Genomic DNA, 18,287 nt, shown 5'->3' with positions numbered 1-18,287 from the left:
GAGAGCAGGCAGTCCCATTTCCATCCCTCCAGTGAGGTCAGGCTCAGTTCTGAAGGCTGAGGGATCTCACTTCCCCTAGATTTTTCCCTTTTTTGGTATCTTGACTATCTACACAACTTCAGCTTTGAATCCCTACAGAAAGACCAGACCCTGTTCCCTGTCCCAGTGAAGTCACATAAGTAACTTACTAATTATAATAAATGTCCTAAGATGAAGCCTTGGCCCATTACCTTCATTCCTAGACACAGAGAGGGCATTAAAGTTATTGTGAGCTCCCTATACAATTTTCCCTTTGCTTGCTGTGATCATACAGCAATGGAAATATGTGTGATTATGCTTTTTAAAATCATACAGTAATGGAAATGGGGAGGGCATAAGGAAACTTGACAGGCTATAAGATTACTTTGTACATACAATACAATTTTATGTTTTGTTTTGATATGTTCGTATGGTCTTGGAGATGGTGCTCATTGAACCAAATAGAAAAAAGTTTGGTCTAGCCCTGGCTGGTATGGCTCAGTTGATTGGAGCATCATCCCATACACCAAAAGGTGGTAGGTTCAATTCCTGGTCAGGTTGCAGGTTCGATCCCCCGTCTGGACAACCAATGTTTCTCACATCGATCTTTTTCTTCCTTCCTTCCTTCCTTCCTTCCTTCCTTCCTTCCTTCCTTCCTTCCTTCCTTTCTCTCTCTCTCTCTCTCTCTCTCTCTCTCTCTCTCTCTCTCTCTCTGTCTCTCTCTCTCTCTCATTTTTTTAAAGTTTGGTTTATTCTCTTCCTTTTGCTCCTCTGTTCCTTGTAACCTGATTTTTTCATTGGTGTCTCTTCCAAATCACCTTCTATCTCTTTCCTTCTTGGCTTTTGAGGATTCCCTGATCATCCTCTCCCTTCTTTCAATTTTCTATGTCAGCTTTGCTAACTCAGTTTCCACTTCTCAGCCCCAAATACCAATGTTTCAAAAGTTTCCTTTCTCTCTCTCCATTTTTGATGCAGAAGAATTCGTCTGCACTCATGTTTTCATGATACTCTAAACAGGTGAAAACCAGATAGACATCCTCATACTACATTTCAGTTTCGCATTTACAGTCCCTCCCCTGTGTGGCAGCATATTCAAGGAGCACTGAAGCGTGAACTGGCCAGCATCCTCTAACCTTTTAGAAACTGACCCCCAAATCATCACACACAAAAGACAGATTTGGTAGTGTTAAAATTATCCTACTATTATGCAAAAATAAATTATTTCAAAGCCAAGGGACAGATTGGTGAAAATACTTGCAATATAAAGTGTTGAATCCTTAATCTACAATGATTCAAAAAAAGTGATCACAAAAAGACATCACAAAAAGTGATGTCTGTGCATTTAACAGTTAATTAACTTTATAATATTCTGAAAATATTATGTTATCTAAACATAAAAACTCTACAAAACCTTGATATATCTTGAAGAGACCTCCTAAGCAAATATTTCTATAGTTTTAGTCTCCTCTTGCTATAAATTTCTGTGGTTTATGTATATCAATGACAACTCAAAACTTAAACGTAAAGCACTGTAAAATAATTATATTTTTATAAGAATGAATAGTAAGTTTTTTTAACATAAAATACATATTTAAAATATCTGGTTAAAATATTATAACTTTTAAATTTTAAATCTTATGTACATAAAACCCTCAGAACTCACGTGGCATAGAATAAGTGCCATGTAAGCATTAGCTCCAAAGCTACTCCTTTATACCTTCATTGACCACAAATTCCAATTGTGTCATGGCCTTACTTTGGCCAGAATTGGGAATCTGCTTTTTTAAAAGCCAATGTGATCAGCAAAAAAATACATCTCCTTGTTTTCATTCAAACCATTTGTGTGTTTTCTTGTGATTGCCTATGTCATGACCCTCGTCCATTTTTCCTTGGTACGTTAGGGGGTTCTTCTCATCGACACAACCATTTCTATTACTTCACTGGCCTCTGTGTCATGGAGGCAACTCACTGGCCCTGGGAGTGACGGATGGATGATTGGCACTCACCAAAATCGTCACAACCTGAAAGGCTATTAGATATTTTAGATATTGCCACTAGATTTTTTTATATTTACCACTGTGCTGCCTGCCCACAAACCCAGTGCAGTTCTAGTTCATGTATTTCTTCCTCTCTTCTTGTGACTATCTCCACTCTCTGCTTCCAGAAACCCACTTCTCCGTACACTCTATCACTGGTAAACCAGGACTTTCAGACATTTTAATGGCACGGTAGACCTCAGATGGCCCACCTCACTCTACAGTGAGTACCTTGGGTCACTTCTGTAGATGTCCTGGTCTTTGACAATCAAGTGGCCCCTTTGCTTTCCCTGTGGATGCTGATATCACACAAGTCTTGAAATTGTTCATGCCACTCATATCTGGGATGTGTACAGACCTCTTGTCACATAACCATGGGATTTTAATCTTAGCTATTCTAATTGCTTTGTCTCTTATGGGATTCAGGGAGATTCAAAAACAATGTCTCCTCCTGAGTGCATGTTTACTAATGAACTTATTTTATAGAAGCCATCTCCGTTCCAAAAACCTCTAAACGAGATTCCACTAACCCCAAAGAATAACAAAGGTTACATTGATATGTTCTAAGACAGGATCTACATCCAGTAAAAACTACTAATCTATGATAAGTGAATCAGACTCAGCACAATAGTGTCAATTAGTCATTAAATGAGTGGTAAAAATGACTGACTAAAAATAGAGTTGGTTGATGACTCCCTAGATATCTAATAGGAATTGAGAATGAAAGATTACCACTCCCACTATGATTGATAAGGTGATTATTCTGACACCAGTAGACAAGAAAAGGTGACAAGGGAAAAATGTCATTAAAAGTAATATCTAATAACAAAGATACCTTTATGACAAACTGTCATCTTTACTCACTTTGTCGCAGAAGACCTTGATCTGGCAATAAGCTCTATGAATGGGTTTATTACTACGATTATTATAACTGTATGTATCAATCTGAATCATCAAAGGAAGTCCTTTCACCCCTTTTTGGGAAGAGAAATCTGTACTCAGGCAATTCACAGTGATGAAGATCTAAGGGAGGAAGAAAGAAAAAATAAGTTCATAAATCACCATAAGAAAGGTCTATTAAAAAATACGTAAGTCTTAGACTGGAAACCAAAATACTAAATGCATATATAAGGATAACTGAAGAATAGTTGGATAGTATGACATAAGAACAGGTTGAGCATATAAAACATGATAGAGTGCATAATTTATAAATATATAAAAGTTTTTGCTTTCATATTTGATATAAAACAGACCATTAAAATTACTTTCCTCAGAGTATATCAGCAAGATCTTACTTATTTTTCAAACATGCATACATTAGCTGGGTAAAACATTACTTCCTTAACATGTTAAAGCTGTGACTTCTAATAGTTATATCAATTTCTCTAATGTATGATCAATGGAATACAAAAACACACAACCCAAACCCAAACTAGATAACAGCTTCCCTGGAGCATTATTATACTGAAATGTAGTTATTTGTTTACATATCTAGTCTTCCTACTTGACTATTAAGTATAAGATTTGAGACCATTTCTTATTATTTTGGTATTACTGGTACCTAATATAGTACATGGAGGAGAATGGGCAGTCAACAAACATTTGATGAGCTTATCTGTAAAAAGTCCACTAGATTGGGAGTCAACCCCCCAGGTTTTAATCCCAGATCTAACCAGCTAAGAAACCTCAGGCAAGTCCCTTAATGTCTTCGGTTTTCAATTTTCCTTTTAAATCAGAATGTAAATACTATTATAGAAGAAGTGAAAAGATAAAAGAGGAGCTGGAGAAGGTAAGACATGAAACAGGAAGAAAGAAATGTAGTAAAGGCACCAGCATCTTCAGTTTACAACACGGGGCATCAAGAAACAGAACAGAAATTATATAAATTAAAAAAAAGAAAAGGAAACTCAGGCAAATTCTTAAAGAGTACAGTACTGACCAACAGAAGAACTAAAAATATAACTTTATTATAAAATATTGGGAGGAATAGAGGGAGGAGTGTAGGTAGATGTCAATACATGTCATTTAAAGTTGATTTATCATAGAATAGAGGTATGAGTACAGTACCTAGATTTATGTGGTAACTATATAAATATTAAGAGTTGTCTCTGGGAAAAACTGGGTATGTGTATTATATACTCTTGGTACTGTTTTTCCTTTAATACCACATGTATTATTTTTACTTAACGTAAAACTTTAAATCACTCATTGTTTTAAAGTTATACATTTATTTATTCTGAAAGCCATTTCATCAAATGTATTATCTGACCCAAACTGCATTTGAAATGCCATTCAAATTTTTGATTTAACTACCAGGTCTGATGTAATTAATTTCAAGTTCAATGCCTGTAGGCTTTTGGAAACTTATACAACCAGATATCTAATTTTTAGTGCTATGTCTACGTAAGGATCATTTTTCATTTTATTTTTAAGCTCCTTACTTGGCAATAAGAAACACACTAGCGAGGCACCACACACCAATAGCAGGCAAGGCCAGGTGACAGGTCTTAATAACATGCTAATTACAACAACCTTGTGCCTTGTGCCACAGGCTCTCACTCTTCTAGCCAACATCTGAAAACAAGTGCCTAGAGATGACCTAACCATTCATTTAATTTCATTCATTCCTGTTATTGGTTCACTCATTCATTTATCCTATAAACATCAACACACACCCACAGTGGGTCAAACACAATGTTAGACACTGCAGATAGAGAAGAAATCCAGGCCCCTGCCTCACGGAGCTGACAGTCCAAAGGGAAAACAGGTGGGGAATCCAACTATGACCACAAAGGGTGGTCAAGGCACTCCAAAGAGAGGCGTATACAGAGACTCTGAGAACACAGGACAGAACGCTGACCCTGAGGACACGAGTAAAATACAAAACCCACACAGCACTGGGATAAGACCAGGAATTCCACAAATGCTTGTTTATTTGGGAATGGTAGAGAAAACCAGTGATTAAGAATGCAGATGTCAAGTGATTCAGGGGACTGAGTGATAAAGACTACTAAGAAGAGTATGTGTGCCATGCCTGATTCTCCTACTGAACGCCCCTGGCGAAAGTAGACAGAAACGCCTTTCTATTGCTCCTGGAGATGCCTTAACTGCAGAAGAACATTCATTCATGGCACAAAATTATTTTTAAATACCTACCATGTCCCTGAAGCTGTGCAAAGTACTAGCATAAATGCACTGATTATGATCCGGGCAAACAGAGAAGTCAGAGGCTAGATGGAGAGAGGGACATGATGGTGCTCCAGAGATTATAACTTCATCACATGCTGATCTTTAGGTCAAAAAATAAAAGCATACTTTCCTAGGAACACTTGCCTTTGTAAAACTGTTATTACTGGCAATGGGATTATCTTGGCCCGAATGTGTAAACATAACTTTATGTCAGCAAATCAAATGATCACTCTAGTGAACAATGCAGTTGTCCTTAATTTTGGCCACCTATTTCATATACAAATCCCCCAGCTGGTGTTGTAATCTACCGGGGCCTCGATCCACACTGGCTATTGTTCCACTCCTCAGAAAGCCCGCCTTGTAGTGCAGAAGCCAGAGGAGAAAGGTGTTCTGATGAATATTTCCTAAGCTACTCGGACTCACGGTTGGCTCACTGATTTACCCATATATCACTCAACAGGCAGGAAACACTATTCATTGTGGCCTTGTCAGCTCCACCTCTCAACTGAGAGAGCTGGGCTGATGGAATGTGTATACTTACAAAGGCCCCTTCGGCAGGACGGAGCCGCTGAAATAACAGATGCTTACTGGCAACACACTACAACAAATAGACTAAAGCCTTCTTGGAGGAGCAATAACAATCAGCCACCCAGTAGAGAAGGTCTTTAAAGGTCAAATGAGCTATCATACACTAGACTTTACCGGGAGACACTTAGACTGGGTCCTCTTAATAGCGAGAGGTCCTGAGTAGAAGGTCCAATGGGCTCGCTTTGACTCATGCCATCCTGATTCTATAAAAAGTAAACAACACAAGAATCGGTCTCCTTTGCTAAATGGTGTGGGCCTCCCAGAGCCATCCTTAGAGGCAGGAATATATAACAGGATTGGCACCGTTTTCCTCTTGCCTGGCTGCCTGACCCAATAGCAAAGCAGTTTCAGTACCCGATGGTATCAATCGTAGTCTCGCTGTGGTGCACTCAAAACCCAAATAGTTGAACTTTAACTGCAGTTGGGGCAGGGGGTGGGGGTGGGAAGGCACGGCAGCACATTAACTAAAACCTTGGCTGGGGAACTGATAAGCATTCATTTGTTTCATCTTGCAAACCCAACCATGTCCCAGCTCCAGGCACAGCAGGCAAATGTGAGATCAAATTTCTTGGAAGTTTATCTACAAAGCACTGTTTGTAAATGTGTATTACAGAAACTTAGCGAAAGGTATGCTTTCCCCCACCAAATGTTCATCCAAATGCCAAGCACAGAAAATTCTGCTTAGCTTCATAGGAGCCCTGATTATGTAAAGAGCATATAAATGCCATAAACAATTGGTCTGTCACCCGAGAGTTATGAATGTTATGTATGTTCCTACGATATTTTCAAAACCTCCGTTATTTGTTCTCCTATAATTCTGACAGTACATAGTTTTTAGAAAAACATTCATGAAAACAGGTGTATGCGAGCAGATAACAGATGCAATTTTAATGTTGTCACTGGATCAAGGATTGAGTCAGGTAGAAAAATTGTTTCAAGATGTACCAAGACCTTTCCAGAAATAGGGGCAGTCTCATGACAATTGACATTTTAAAAATAAAATCGTTTTTACACGTGAATTACAATTCCCATTTGGTGGCTTCTACACAAGATCAGTGTCTTTGCCCAGGTTATAATACCTCTCGGTTGTGCACTACATGCAGTAAGATTCATTAAAATAAGCACAGGTCAATGATGGGCTTTAGAATGGCTACGTTAAGTTGATTATTAACACCCAAGATTTTTCTGAGAGCTTGCCATTAAAAGAAATGGGCTGATCTTTGATTTACAAAGCAATTGGAAATTTCAAATATCATAACATCCAGGAGTTGATGGAAAGTATTTTTCTCTTTAAACAAGTGCATCTTGCATTTTCAAGAAGACCTCTTTGATCGAAGACTATGAAAGCTCTTTGTTTCCTAAGGTTGAGACTCTTTTCCAAGAAGTGGCACGTGCATTAGCCTCCAAATTACAGGGTCACAAAATCAGCATTTCCGCTCAAAACACAATACGTAAACACGTCAGTGTGCTCTTGCCCATTTCCTTACTTCGTTTTCCCCTGGGTTCTTAGCATTATCAAAGGCCTGCAGGACGGTTTTCTTGCATTTTCAGCATTTTTCTTCTATTTTATACAATTGTATTTGGGTGCAGATGCAATGCCAAATAAGACAGAGAGGCAGACTGAAGGTAGATAATGTTAACAAGTGAAATCTCAGTCTTGGGCATTCATTCGTTTCTTCTTGCATTAATTCACCAATTATTTATCAAGGGCCTGACATTATGCTAGGAAGTGGGAACAAGAATGACAGGCCAGATTAGGTTCCCTGCCCTCAGAGAGCTTGCTATTTTGTTGAGGATCTAAGAATCTCCTAGATTCCCTGACACCTCCATTTATATGGCACTTTTAGGAAATGATTTAAAACCTGATAGTGTATTTCTCTATTTTCTCCTATAGACACTTTAGGAGAAAAGTATACACATACACATGCACATGTGGCTTACTCACATATCCTACCAGCTCTCTATATTCTTTTAGTACCCAATTTTTTCCACTTCCAGTACATGCGAAGCGTGTTCCCAATTGACAGCCTTTGCCATTTGTTCTGCCCTCTGCCTCCAGGGCTGTCCCCACATATCATCACATTGCCACTCTTCCTCATTCAGATTTCAGTCCAATCTCGATTCTTCCTTGACCGCCCTAGCTGGAGTTGTCTTCTGCCTCCTCCTCCCATCCGCCCACGACCAGTAACACACTCTGTCAACCTGCTCTTTTCTATTTTCTTCATAGCACTTAACACTATTTGGATTTAGCTTGTTGTTTATCTGTTTAGTGCTTAATTATCTGTCTGCTCCACGAGGCTATAGCCCATAAGAAGAGGGCCCTTGTCTACCCCAAACTCAATCTAGTCCCAGTACCAGGCCCACAGTAGATACTCAACAAATATTTGTCCAATGGGGTAAGATAACATTACTTTTCTAAATACGCATTTCCCTCTTTATCTATGCTCTTGCTTTCCTAAGCAAAACCTCTTAGGAGTTGAGATTGCTTGGAATGGCTGTATCTGTCAAGATAATAAGCAGGGTTAGCTGTGCTGACCAGATTTATACTCAAAAAATATTACCTGTCTGTTTATCAACAAACCTAAATTGAGCACCAAATACACACACACACACACACACACACACACACACTATGGAAGATACTATAGACAGAGATGCTATGGGAGATACAGAAGTCTATGGTAGGGCCCTGCCCTTAAAGAAAAGGAGGGGTATACAGTTTTCACTGTTGAGTAATGTATATACTCACTATACATGCTGTAAGCACAAATGAAAAGGGGAAAGCTCAACGAGTCAGCCAGGGGAGATGTCCTGTAGGAGCCCTGAGCTGGAATAAGGAGACAGCCTCATGGGAGAGTGGGGGTTTGTGTTGGGGAAGTTAAGAGCAGCCTGAAATAGGCTGGTGAGGGAAGAAGCCAACCAAAATACTTGTATCACGGTTGTCAAATAATGGACATTTGATGAGGTCGGGTGTGTACCACTGAAGCCAAGAACTATGGCCACAGTATCCGACATCCAAGTTACAGAGGACCAGGGGAGTGAGGGCTGAGAAAAGGCCACCAAGTTCAGAAGTAACAAGGGTCTGTGCCCTTCCCAAGGCCAGACTAATGGAGGGAAAGATGGGAAACTAGATTTCTGGGGCAAGTGAGACAGGACATGAGGATGGAGAGGAAGCATCTCAGCTGGGAAGTTGGCAGAGGAAGGAGGAATGGCCAGGAACATGGACAGCGGGCAGCAGGGCCCAGCAGAGGTGTTCTTCACAGATGGAAGAGGTACTCACGCAATGAGAGAGGACGAATGTAAGAGGCTCCAAATAGGAGGAGTTATGGGAGCTCAGAGCTTCGGAGGCAGGGATTAAACGATATCAACTCACACGTGAAGTTTTATAAGAAGAAAGACAGTTTTCTCTGAAGCAGGAAGGCAAAATGAGAGGAAAGCACAGCAAGAAAAAAGAAGTACAAGGGGCTCAGAGAAGGTCTGTAGCCAGTGCAAATCCTGGCACTACCGCCTGGGACTAGTTATTTAATCTTTCTAGTCCTCATTTTTTAAATAGCTATAACTATCCTTACCTTAGTATTGTGACACTTTAAATTGAGCTCATGTTTTTGCCCTGGCTGGGTGGCTCAATTGGTTGGAGCATCGTTCCATACACCAAAAGGTTTTGGATTTCATTCCCAGTCAGGGCACAGAATTAGGTTGTAGGTTTGATCCCAGGTCAGAGGCATAAAGCTTTGAGGGAATGGTTGCCCTTTTGCCAGAAATAATGCAGAAGACATTACTAATAGATCCTCCCAATACAAAAGGCATTGTAGAAAGAACATGTTGCCCTGACAGCCCAGGATGCTATGCGGTAGCTGGCAACCTCAGGTAAGCTGGCTCACCTCTCTGAGCTTCACATTCTTCATTATTCCCATGAAAAATTATATCCACTTAAAAATATAAATGCTGCATAATGTATAAAAAGCACCTGGCAGAGTGCCTGGTATATGGTAATCACTAAACAAATATTAACCATGGTGCACGCGCGCGTGCACACAAACACACACACACACACACCAGTCTATGAAAGCCAAGTCTGTAATCTAATTCTCTACACACACACAACGGTTTATGCATGTACGTTATAGAGCCCTACGCAGGATTCGGGTCAGAAACCACGGGTACTCTACATTCTAACAGAAGATCAAGCTGTTGATATCTTCAGTGAGATGCTTTACAAAGATTAATCCTTCTACATATGGATTAACTCCAGCTTTATAGCTTTTCCTGCCACCCATTACCTTATAAAACTAAAACAAAGGCATGGCTTTGTTTAAGTTCAATACCAAAGACTCCAGCAAATGTTTACCTTTCCCTTATAAAGCTTCCATCACCTACACCACGCCCCAGCAAACACATAAAAATGCCATTTGCCCTGCTTCACAGTGTGTGTCCTGACCTTTTAAGACCCCTCCCAGGAGCCTGCCCCAGCCTCTTCTTTACTCTTGAGACTACGGAAGATGCCCGGTAATATCCTCTAACCATCCATCTATCTTCTCCAGACTAAAGAACCCATTTTCTCAGGCACTGTGCTTGGCAGACAGTGGGAGCCCAATAAACACAGATTAAATATTTTAGACCAAAAAAACCCCAAAAAACAACAATGCTGAGAGGGAGAGAGAGAGAGAGAGAGAGAGAGAGAGAGAGAGAGAGAGAGAGAAGGAGGGAACAAAATAATACATTTGGAACAATTTAATGGATCTGCCATGATTTGGTACTGAATTTAAGTCAGCCTTTCAATCAGCATAACCTTATTTTCCACCCTGAGAGTCTCAACAGTTCACGGTGTACGAGAAGGTTAGAACACCTACATTTTCTCCGATTTACCACCTTTCACAGGCCATAATCAAAGGACTGCCATTTCCACCCTCCCGTCTTTTGAGCGACTAAAATTGAGGTAATGAGGACAGAGAGGCTGTGTTTTCTATTCATTAGCAGATGCGGGAGCAAAAAGCTCATCTGACTTGCTGGCCACTGGTTGCACCTTGAAAAGACAGCCCTGGGAAGAGAAAGGATTGGCCAGACGGTGAGAAAAGAAAGGAAACCTGCCAGGGGAGGGGGGCGGACTAGAAGGGGTCAATGGGGGAAAGAAGAGGGACATAGGTAACACTTTCAACAATAAAGATTTTTAAAAATAATAAGAAAGAAAGAAACCTGGACTCCATGTGGGAAAGGTAAGCAATCCGACACGGTAGCGCGAGTTCCGTCTCACAGCACCGAGGAGGTCATGATGTGGGCCCATCCGACGCCCTGTGACACGTGGCCACGGGCACTGGGAGGCATCGCGTCCACCTCATTTGCTTCCTTCGGGATGAATTTGCTTCCATAGAAGCGAGGTTTGTAGTCCCAACTTCCACTTTTGTCTTCCTGCTCCTCCAGCTGACTCCTCTTAGCGCATCCATGTTCGCATCCCTTACACTGGGTCTCAGATGGTTTATGCTATCTCCCTCAGCACCAGAGCAAAATCAGACCCAAAGGCAATAAAAAAGGCAAAAATTTAAGGAAAATACGGCCCAGAGGTCATATCAGCATGTGTCCCCTTACCTTGCATTTCCTCACAATGTCAAAACTTACATGAAATCTCCTTTGTAGATCCAATTCATTGAAAGCATCTAAAGTAGCGGTTCTCAACCTGTGGGTCACCACCCCTTTGGCGGTCGAACGAGCCTTTCACAGGGGTCGCCTAAGACCATCCTGCATATCAGATATTTACATTACGATTCATAACAGTAGCAACATTACAGTGATGAAGTAGCAACTAAAATAATTTTATTGTTGGGTCACAACATGAGGAACTATATTTAAAGGGCCAGAACAGCCGTGGGCAAACTACGGCCCGCGGGCCGGATCCGGCCCGTTCGGCTGTTCTATCCGGCCCGCGGAGCCGAAAGAGCGGAGGGTTCTCTTGCTCTCCCCTCAGCTCCTTCACCAGCAGCAGTGTTAACATGGCAACATCGGGAAACACAGCCGCAGCTCCTTCTTCTGAGTCCAGTTTAAGAATCCATTGTGGGCCTCGAGTCAAAAAGTTTGCCCACCCCTGGGCCAGAAGGTTGAGAACCACTGATCTAAAGGAACCCAAAGTTAGAGGAATCTACATATAAACATTGCTTATCCTATATATTAAAAGGCTAATATGCAAATTGTCCCCTCGGGAGTTCGACTGCTTGCTATGATGTGTGCTGACCACCAGGGGGCGGTGCAGAATCAAGGAAGTCCCTGGCCGGCAGCTGGCAGCCAGGGGAAGGCCCTGATCGGCCCTAATTGCCAGCTAGGCCTAGGGACCCTACTCGTGCACAAATTCGTGCACTGGGCCTCTAGTATATAAATATTTATTTTCAATTTACCAGCTTGGTGAACGTGGGTTTTGTTTATTGGATTTCTTAAGTTGCAAACATAAAACAGATAGTCATTGTGTGCCCTCTGCAACCTTCATTTTCTCTGATAACAATCACTGTTCTTGCTTTGAAATTTTTTATGCTGTGCTTCCTGCATAGTATTGCAAAAAAAAAAAAAAAGAGTAAGGAATAGTCTTCCCTGTTCATAGCAGGAAAAACATAAAAGAAAAGTATATGGAAATACACTTAAAAGTAAAAATCTGGACACTAGAGAAAGGAGCTAGCGATAAGTAGGGGAAATGCAGAATAAATGTATTAAGGTTTGGAGAAAAAACACTGATATGTATCAATATGAGAAAGCATGCACTGATATTCAATTAATACAAAGAGTACTAATTGCAGTAATTCTGCAAATGAGATCATTAATGTTAGGCTAACACACACACACACACACACACACACACACATACACACACACACACTCAGTTGAAGATGGCAAGGAATCCTAATAGTCCTCACTCCCAAATCCACTCTGGTCAATAACATGTACTAGTATGGTATCGACAGGTAATGTAATAGGGCAACCAAAGACATGGATGGGGAGAGGCCTGTGTGCTAGAGGTGTTGGGCCAGCAAGGCCATCTTAGTGGGCAGGGGACAGACAGAGGGTAGCAAAAGCCGGGTGACTTGATTGAACTGCTTTGCTAAAGAAAATGGGGCTGTTCATTTGTTTTCTTTCTTTCAGGAACTACATACATTGTACCCTATAGATTTCTTTGAGAAAGAACATCATAGCATGCTTTGGCCTAAAAAGATTGCAGATTACCCTCTATTGGGACAGTTAAGAGCATGGACTCTGGACTCAGAGGCACGTGGGTTCAAAGCCCACTTTTGCACTTGCCAATCGCGCAGCGCCTGGTATGTAGAAAGTTGATACTTAGTGGAATGAGAATCTGAGATGCACAGGAAAATGATTTACGACATGGCTCAGCCTCTCTGCTCCCCACCCCATCCCATCCAGGTCTGTCTTGCCTACCTCCAATCTTACCACAAAAATTTGTTAACAGGAATGGAAAAATATATATATCTTATCTGTGTCCTTGGCCCCCTCTAAAATTGCAACAACTTCCTGTCTGAGAGTTCTCCCAAACCTCCAAATGCAGGAATAACTTTTACCACTGATCTTGCAGAGCAGAGGGCTGGACTAGCCAATCCCCAAAGCCCCTCCTACAACTCAACACGGAGCACGGAGGATGGAAGGAGGGCAGGATAGGCCTCACCCCAGACGGTAATGGCTCTCCTGCAGGCAGAGGTGCTAGGCTATAAGGCAGCAAGGGATAACCCAGGGGAGAAAAATTTTCATATTACTGAATTATAATAGATTTTTTAAAAAAAATCTTAGAGACAGGGGCATGGGCCAGTAGTGGATTTCTTTGTTTGCTTGATGAGTTAGCGGAGCTGGTATAAGGGAGGAGGAGCATTTTCACTGACTCCAGAGCATCCCAAAAGGCTTGGTGCAGAGGGACTAGAAAGGGGTTCATGGAAAGAAGTCTCCTTCTTGGGCAGTTCATAAACCATGGGAGGGGTGAAGTGTAGAGAGGGGGAAATTGGTGTGGTGTCCCAGCGAAAAGGCACAAAAAGGAAGCTTGTTCCTCAAAGCACTAGGGAGCATCTCAATGCTCCAGGAATTCTCCGTGGTGACAGGAGAGAGGCCTGCCCAGCACAGGGAGGTTCGCTTAAGCTTGAATTCATTGTGAACAGAGAAAATGCACTGGACACAAAGAAGGGGCCCAGTTTCAAGAATCTGCTTGGAAATGTGGGAGAAGGGGGAGCCTGCTGTGCTCCTGCTCTGGGGGATGATGTCATCGCAAAGAGAAAGCCGGCACTCGATGCCAGGAACCTGAGCTCACCGCTCTTCAGTAACCCAATGGAGTCTTCCGTGGGAATTCCTCAACCTGGGGTTTAGCGACCAATCGATCTACTTTGTAGGTGCCAGTGTTTGGCAAAGGGAAGAAAGTCTGCAATAACCCTGGGAATGGGAGTCATGCGAAAGAAGGTACCACAGCAGGGCTCCTGTTAGAAGCAGATGGATGGAACCTTAATAATCTGTTGATGTCAATAATCTATTTTTTAAAATATATTTTATTGATTTTTTTACAGAGAGGAAGGGAGAGAGAGATAGAGAGTTAGAAACATTGATGAGAGAGAAACATCAATCAGCTGCCTCCTGCACACCCCCTACTGAGGATGTGCCCGCAACCAAGGTACATGCCCTTGACCAGAATCGAACCTGGGACCCTTCAGTCCGCAGGCCGCCGCTCTATCCACTGAGTCAAACAGGTTAGGGCTCAATAATCTATTCTGATAATCCCTGCTTCCCTTCCAGCTGAGGAGAGTGAGGCTCAGCAGGGAGAAGTCACAAAGCCAGCTCTTCCGGTGCCAAGATGAGCATCCAGGTGCCTTTTCCTCTGTCACCTGCTGCTGCCCATCCCCCATCAATTTCCAAGCTGTAACAGGGTGGACTGGGACTCCCAACCTTACCCACCTAGATGTCACCTGAGTCACTGCCAGGGACCCAGGGACACCTGTTACACTACAGCAGCGTCCAGACCCTGGGGGAAATGTCCTGCTGGAGACTATTGCTGCTGCTCCTGTCATTTGTGCAGGAAGACGGTGGCACAGCCAGCAGAACCGGTTCTGGGTGGGAGAACTCAGGGATAGCTCTGCCAGATTCACGCGGCCATTGATACCAGAAATCAGTTCATTCCAAACCTCGTTTTAATTAATAGTTTTAACACCTTCCCAGGTCAAACTTTTTCCTTAGATAAACTACACGATTAGAATTTCACATCCTTTCTTCTGTTCATGCTAAACGAGAGGTGAAAGTAAAATGTAGGTCAGCAAGAAAAGGAACACGTAGGAAGGTGCTCTGGAAAAATCAATGAGCTCTTGATGATGCATATGTGGTAAGAAAACCAAATACTGGCTGTTGTTTGTTTTTTAAATAAATGCACCAAAACTTAAATATCCAAATAAAAACTATCCTTTCGCACAGTCATCTTGGGAAGATATTTGGTTTCTCAAATGACGCTGCTGTGGCTCAAATTTTATGTTGTGTCTCTTCTGACACTGCCTTCTTCAAAGCCGGTCTTGTAGAAAAGTAATCTCATTCTTTAAATTAAATGTATTAGGGGGGCATTGGCTAATAGGATCATGTAAGTTTCAAGTGTACAAAGAAATCCCATTTTTAACCCTAAGGTGGTAATGTCCAACTGGTTGATGTGTATTTATATTTGGACCCAAGTGATTTCTGATGACTTTTAAAACATCTTCAAAGATCAAGATTGGACACCATTATGGGCATTCAAAAGTATGTCACAGCCCCTCGCTTTCACAGTGCCAACCCAAGTCACACTCTGGCATGCTGCCAAAGGCCTGGCCAAAGGAACCAGGGAATGCTGGCGGGGATCCTGGTCCTGTTTCTCTCGGCTCTACTCTGTCAACCTCCATGTGTCACCACATTCCCCAACACAGAAAACCAGTGAAGATGTAAACTGCATATTCGGCTGTCTGAGGGGGTAGGATTGAGGCCTGGAAACTCAAATGTCCACCAGGGCCAAGCAGAGAAAGTTCCAGAATGGTGAAGGCTAGAGAAAGCATTAAAGAGAATAGCCAGTACCTCACAAGAACCACTCGTGGCCTTGCAAACACTTGGGCTATGGTTGCCGTATTCTTTAATCACCCAAAAGAATCTAGAAACCTAGATTAAAGTAACCTCCTGATTATTAAATGTGGGCAAAAAAATTAAATTTTTGAAATAAAATATGTAAATGTATGTTACATATACATATATGTTCTGTGGACCATATGAAGGCTGCAGGCCACAATTTGTGTCCTCTGACCACATAAACCAAAGCATCACATGACACTCTATGGGGCCCCAGCCCTGAAGCCTACAAGAAATTTCTGTGTAGATGCTGCCAATAGGAACTTGAAAGTAAATTCAACTGCTCCTGAGAAGTCCATGATATGAAAATCACAAACAATTCCACTGTGGGAGAGATTATCTTTTACTTCTTGTTTTGTTAAAAATCTTTTTTACTCAACCACATGCTTTGTTTTATGCAGTCTGCTTATTATAAAACTAGAGGCCCAGTGCACGAAAATTCATGCATTCAGAGGGGTTCCTGAGCCTGGTCAGGGGACCAAGCCTAAGCTGGCAGTCAGATATCCCTCTGGCAGCCCGAGAGTCCTCAGGGGATGTCCAACTGACGGCTTATGTCCGGGCCTAAGCTGCAGTCAGACATCCTTAGCATTGCTGAGGAGAGTCTCCTGCCACTGCTACTGCGCTCGCAGCCGTCAGTCCGGCTTGTGGCTGAGCGGAGCTCCCCCTGTGGGAGCACACTGACCACCATGGGGCAGCTCCTGCATTGAGCATCTGCCCCCTAGTGGTCAGTGCACATCATAGTGACTGGTCGTTCCCTGTCATTCCACCATTAGGGTCAATTTGCATATTACCCTTTTATTATATAGGATCAATAATACTTTATTTTATTTTTTACAGATTTTCTTAATTGATTTTTAGAGAGAGAGGAAGGGAGAAACAATGATATGAAAGCAAAACATTGATGGGCTGCCTCCTGCAGCGTCCCCTGTGGGCAATCCAGCCTGCAGCCCAGGCATGTGCCATGACAGGGAATGGAACCTGGGAACTTCATGGTGCACAGAATGATGCCCAACCAACTGAGTCACAGCGGCCAGGGCTAAAATCAGTAACATTTTAAAGAAATTCCTTAGGCTCTGAGTTGATGAAAAAAATCTTCTTGGCCTCACTAATGAAACAGACTTGATTTTTATGGTTTTTCTTTAAAAGCCTTTCCAGTCCTTTGGGGGAAATTATTAGAAACTATTTTTTTTATTACTTATTGGTTAACCCAGACTGCATACAATTGCAATAACCAAGTATTAGTAACTAAAATAGATAGATTAAAGAAACGAGCAAATGTTGCTACAAGAAGCTTCTGTGAGCTAAACCTGTGATGCTGGAACAGCACACATGCTCCAACGTGTTCGAACAAGAGAACCGAGCTTCTGCCTCTGGGTGCGGCATGGAATTGTCTTAATGAGGCTGAAGGAAGGGTCAACTCCACCCAAATTCACTGCCTCGCTGTGGCACCTCAGCGCCTCCATCACTCAAGCTGTCCCTTCGGTTTTGGCATTTTCTTTAAAGGGTCCCTACTGGCACATAACCATTAAGGCATTCACCCACCAGCACTCGTTAGCACAGGCTACATGGTAATGAACGTTAAGGCTGCGATTACAGCTCACATTTGTTGGTCCTTTACACTGGCTGGCAAGGCGCTTCCGAGGATAGGACGCCAGTGTCTCCCCCGCGACTGTGAAGGGCCTGCCCCTCGCGCCTCACATGCGGCCATGTGGTTATTGGTTCCCCTGCCCTCCCCCAGAGCTCTGGATCTTCACACATCACACACCAGACTTGGCACGGCAGAGTTTATTTGGAAAAGTTTGTTTTAATTTTTGTTTTTTTTTTAATTAAAGGAGCTGAGTGAGGCCCAGAGAGGTAAGATGACTTGCTAAGGATTCTAACCCCAGCCCGGCTGTGCCTTGCACGAAGTCTTTTCTTTGTCTAGCCCAGTACCCCAGCCTCTGAGAGAAGAGGACGAAGGGACAGTCGGGGGCTTGAACAAGAAACTTGTTTTTAAAATATATTTTTATTGATTTCAGAGAGGAAGGGAGAGGGAGATAAAGGTAGAAACATCAGTGATGAGAGAGAGTCATTGATCGGCTGCCTCCTGCATACCTCACACTGGGCCTGCAACCCAGGCATGGGCCCTGACCAGGAATAGAACTGTGACCTCCTGGTTCTTAAGTCAATGTTCAACCACTGAGCCACACCGGCCGGCCCTGGACAAGGAGCTTTAAATGGAGGTGAAGGGACCCTAGAAGAAGCTTCCCTACAGCTCTGCATTTGACCGACTCCCCGCTGCCCTGAGGCCCACTTCCTTCTAGCTCCCTGGCACGCTCGCTGCTTGCCCATGTAAGTCACCTTTCTTGGGCCGAA

The 18,287-nt window shown here is 42.5% G+C and overlaps 1 protein-coding gene across 1 annotated transcript in view; it reads right to left on the bottom strand.

Annotated features, from left to right (window-relative positions):
* The window catches only part of GRHL2 (grainyhead like transcription factor 2), a gene marked incomplete at its 3' end in the record, with an annotated part of 79,866 nt that overhangs the window by 19,858 nt on the left and 41,721 nt on the right, over window positions 1-18,287 (bottom strand). The window contains exon 8 of the mRNA XM_081111620.1: window positions 2,919-3,077. Coding sequence (XP_080967746.1) covers window positions 2,919-3,077 — 159 coding nt within the window. The remainder of the gene's footprint in view (window positions 1-2,918; window positions 3,078-18,287) is intronic.

This window comes from Myotis nattereri (assembly GCF_964212035.1).
Source record: "Myotis nattereri genome assembly, chromosome: 17".
Lineage (NCBI taxonomy): Eukaryota > Metazoa > Chordata > Mammalia > Chiroptera > Vespertilionidae > Myotis > Myotis nattereri.
The sequence above is the reverse complement of the archived record's forward strand: the minus strand, read 5'-3'. Positions and strand labels throughout refer to the sequence as shown.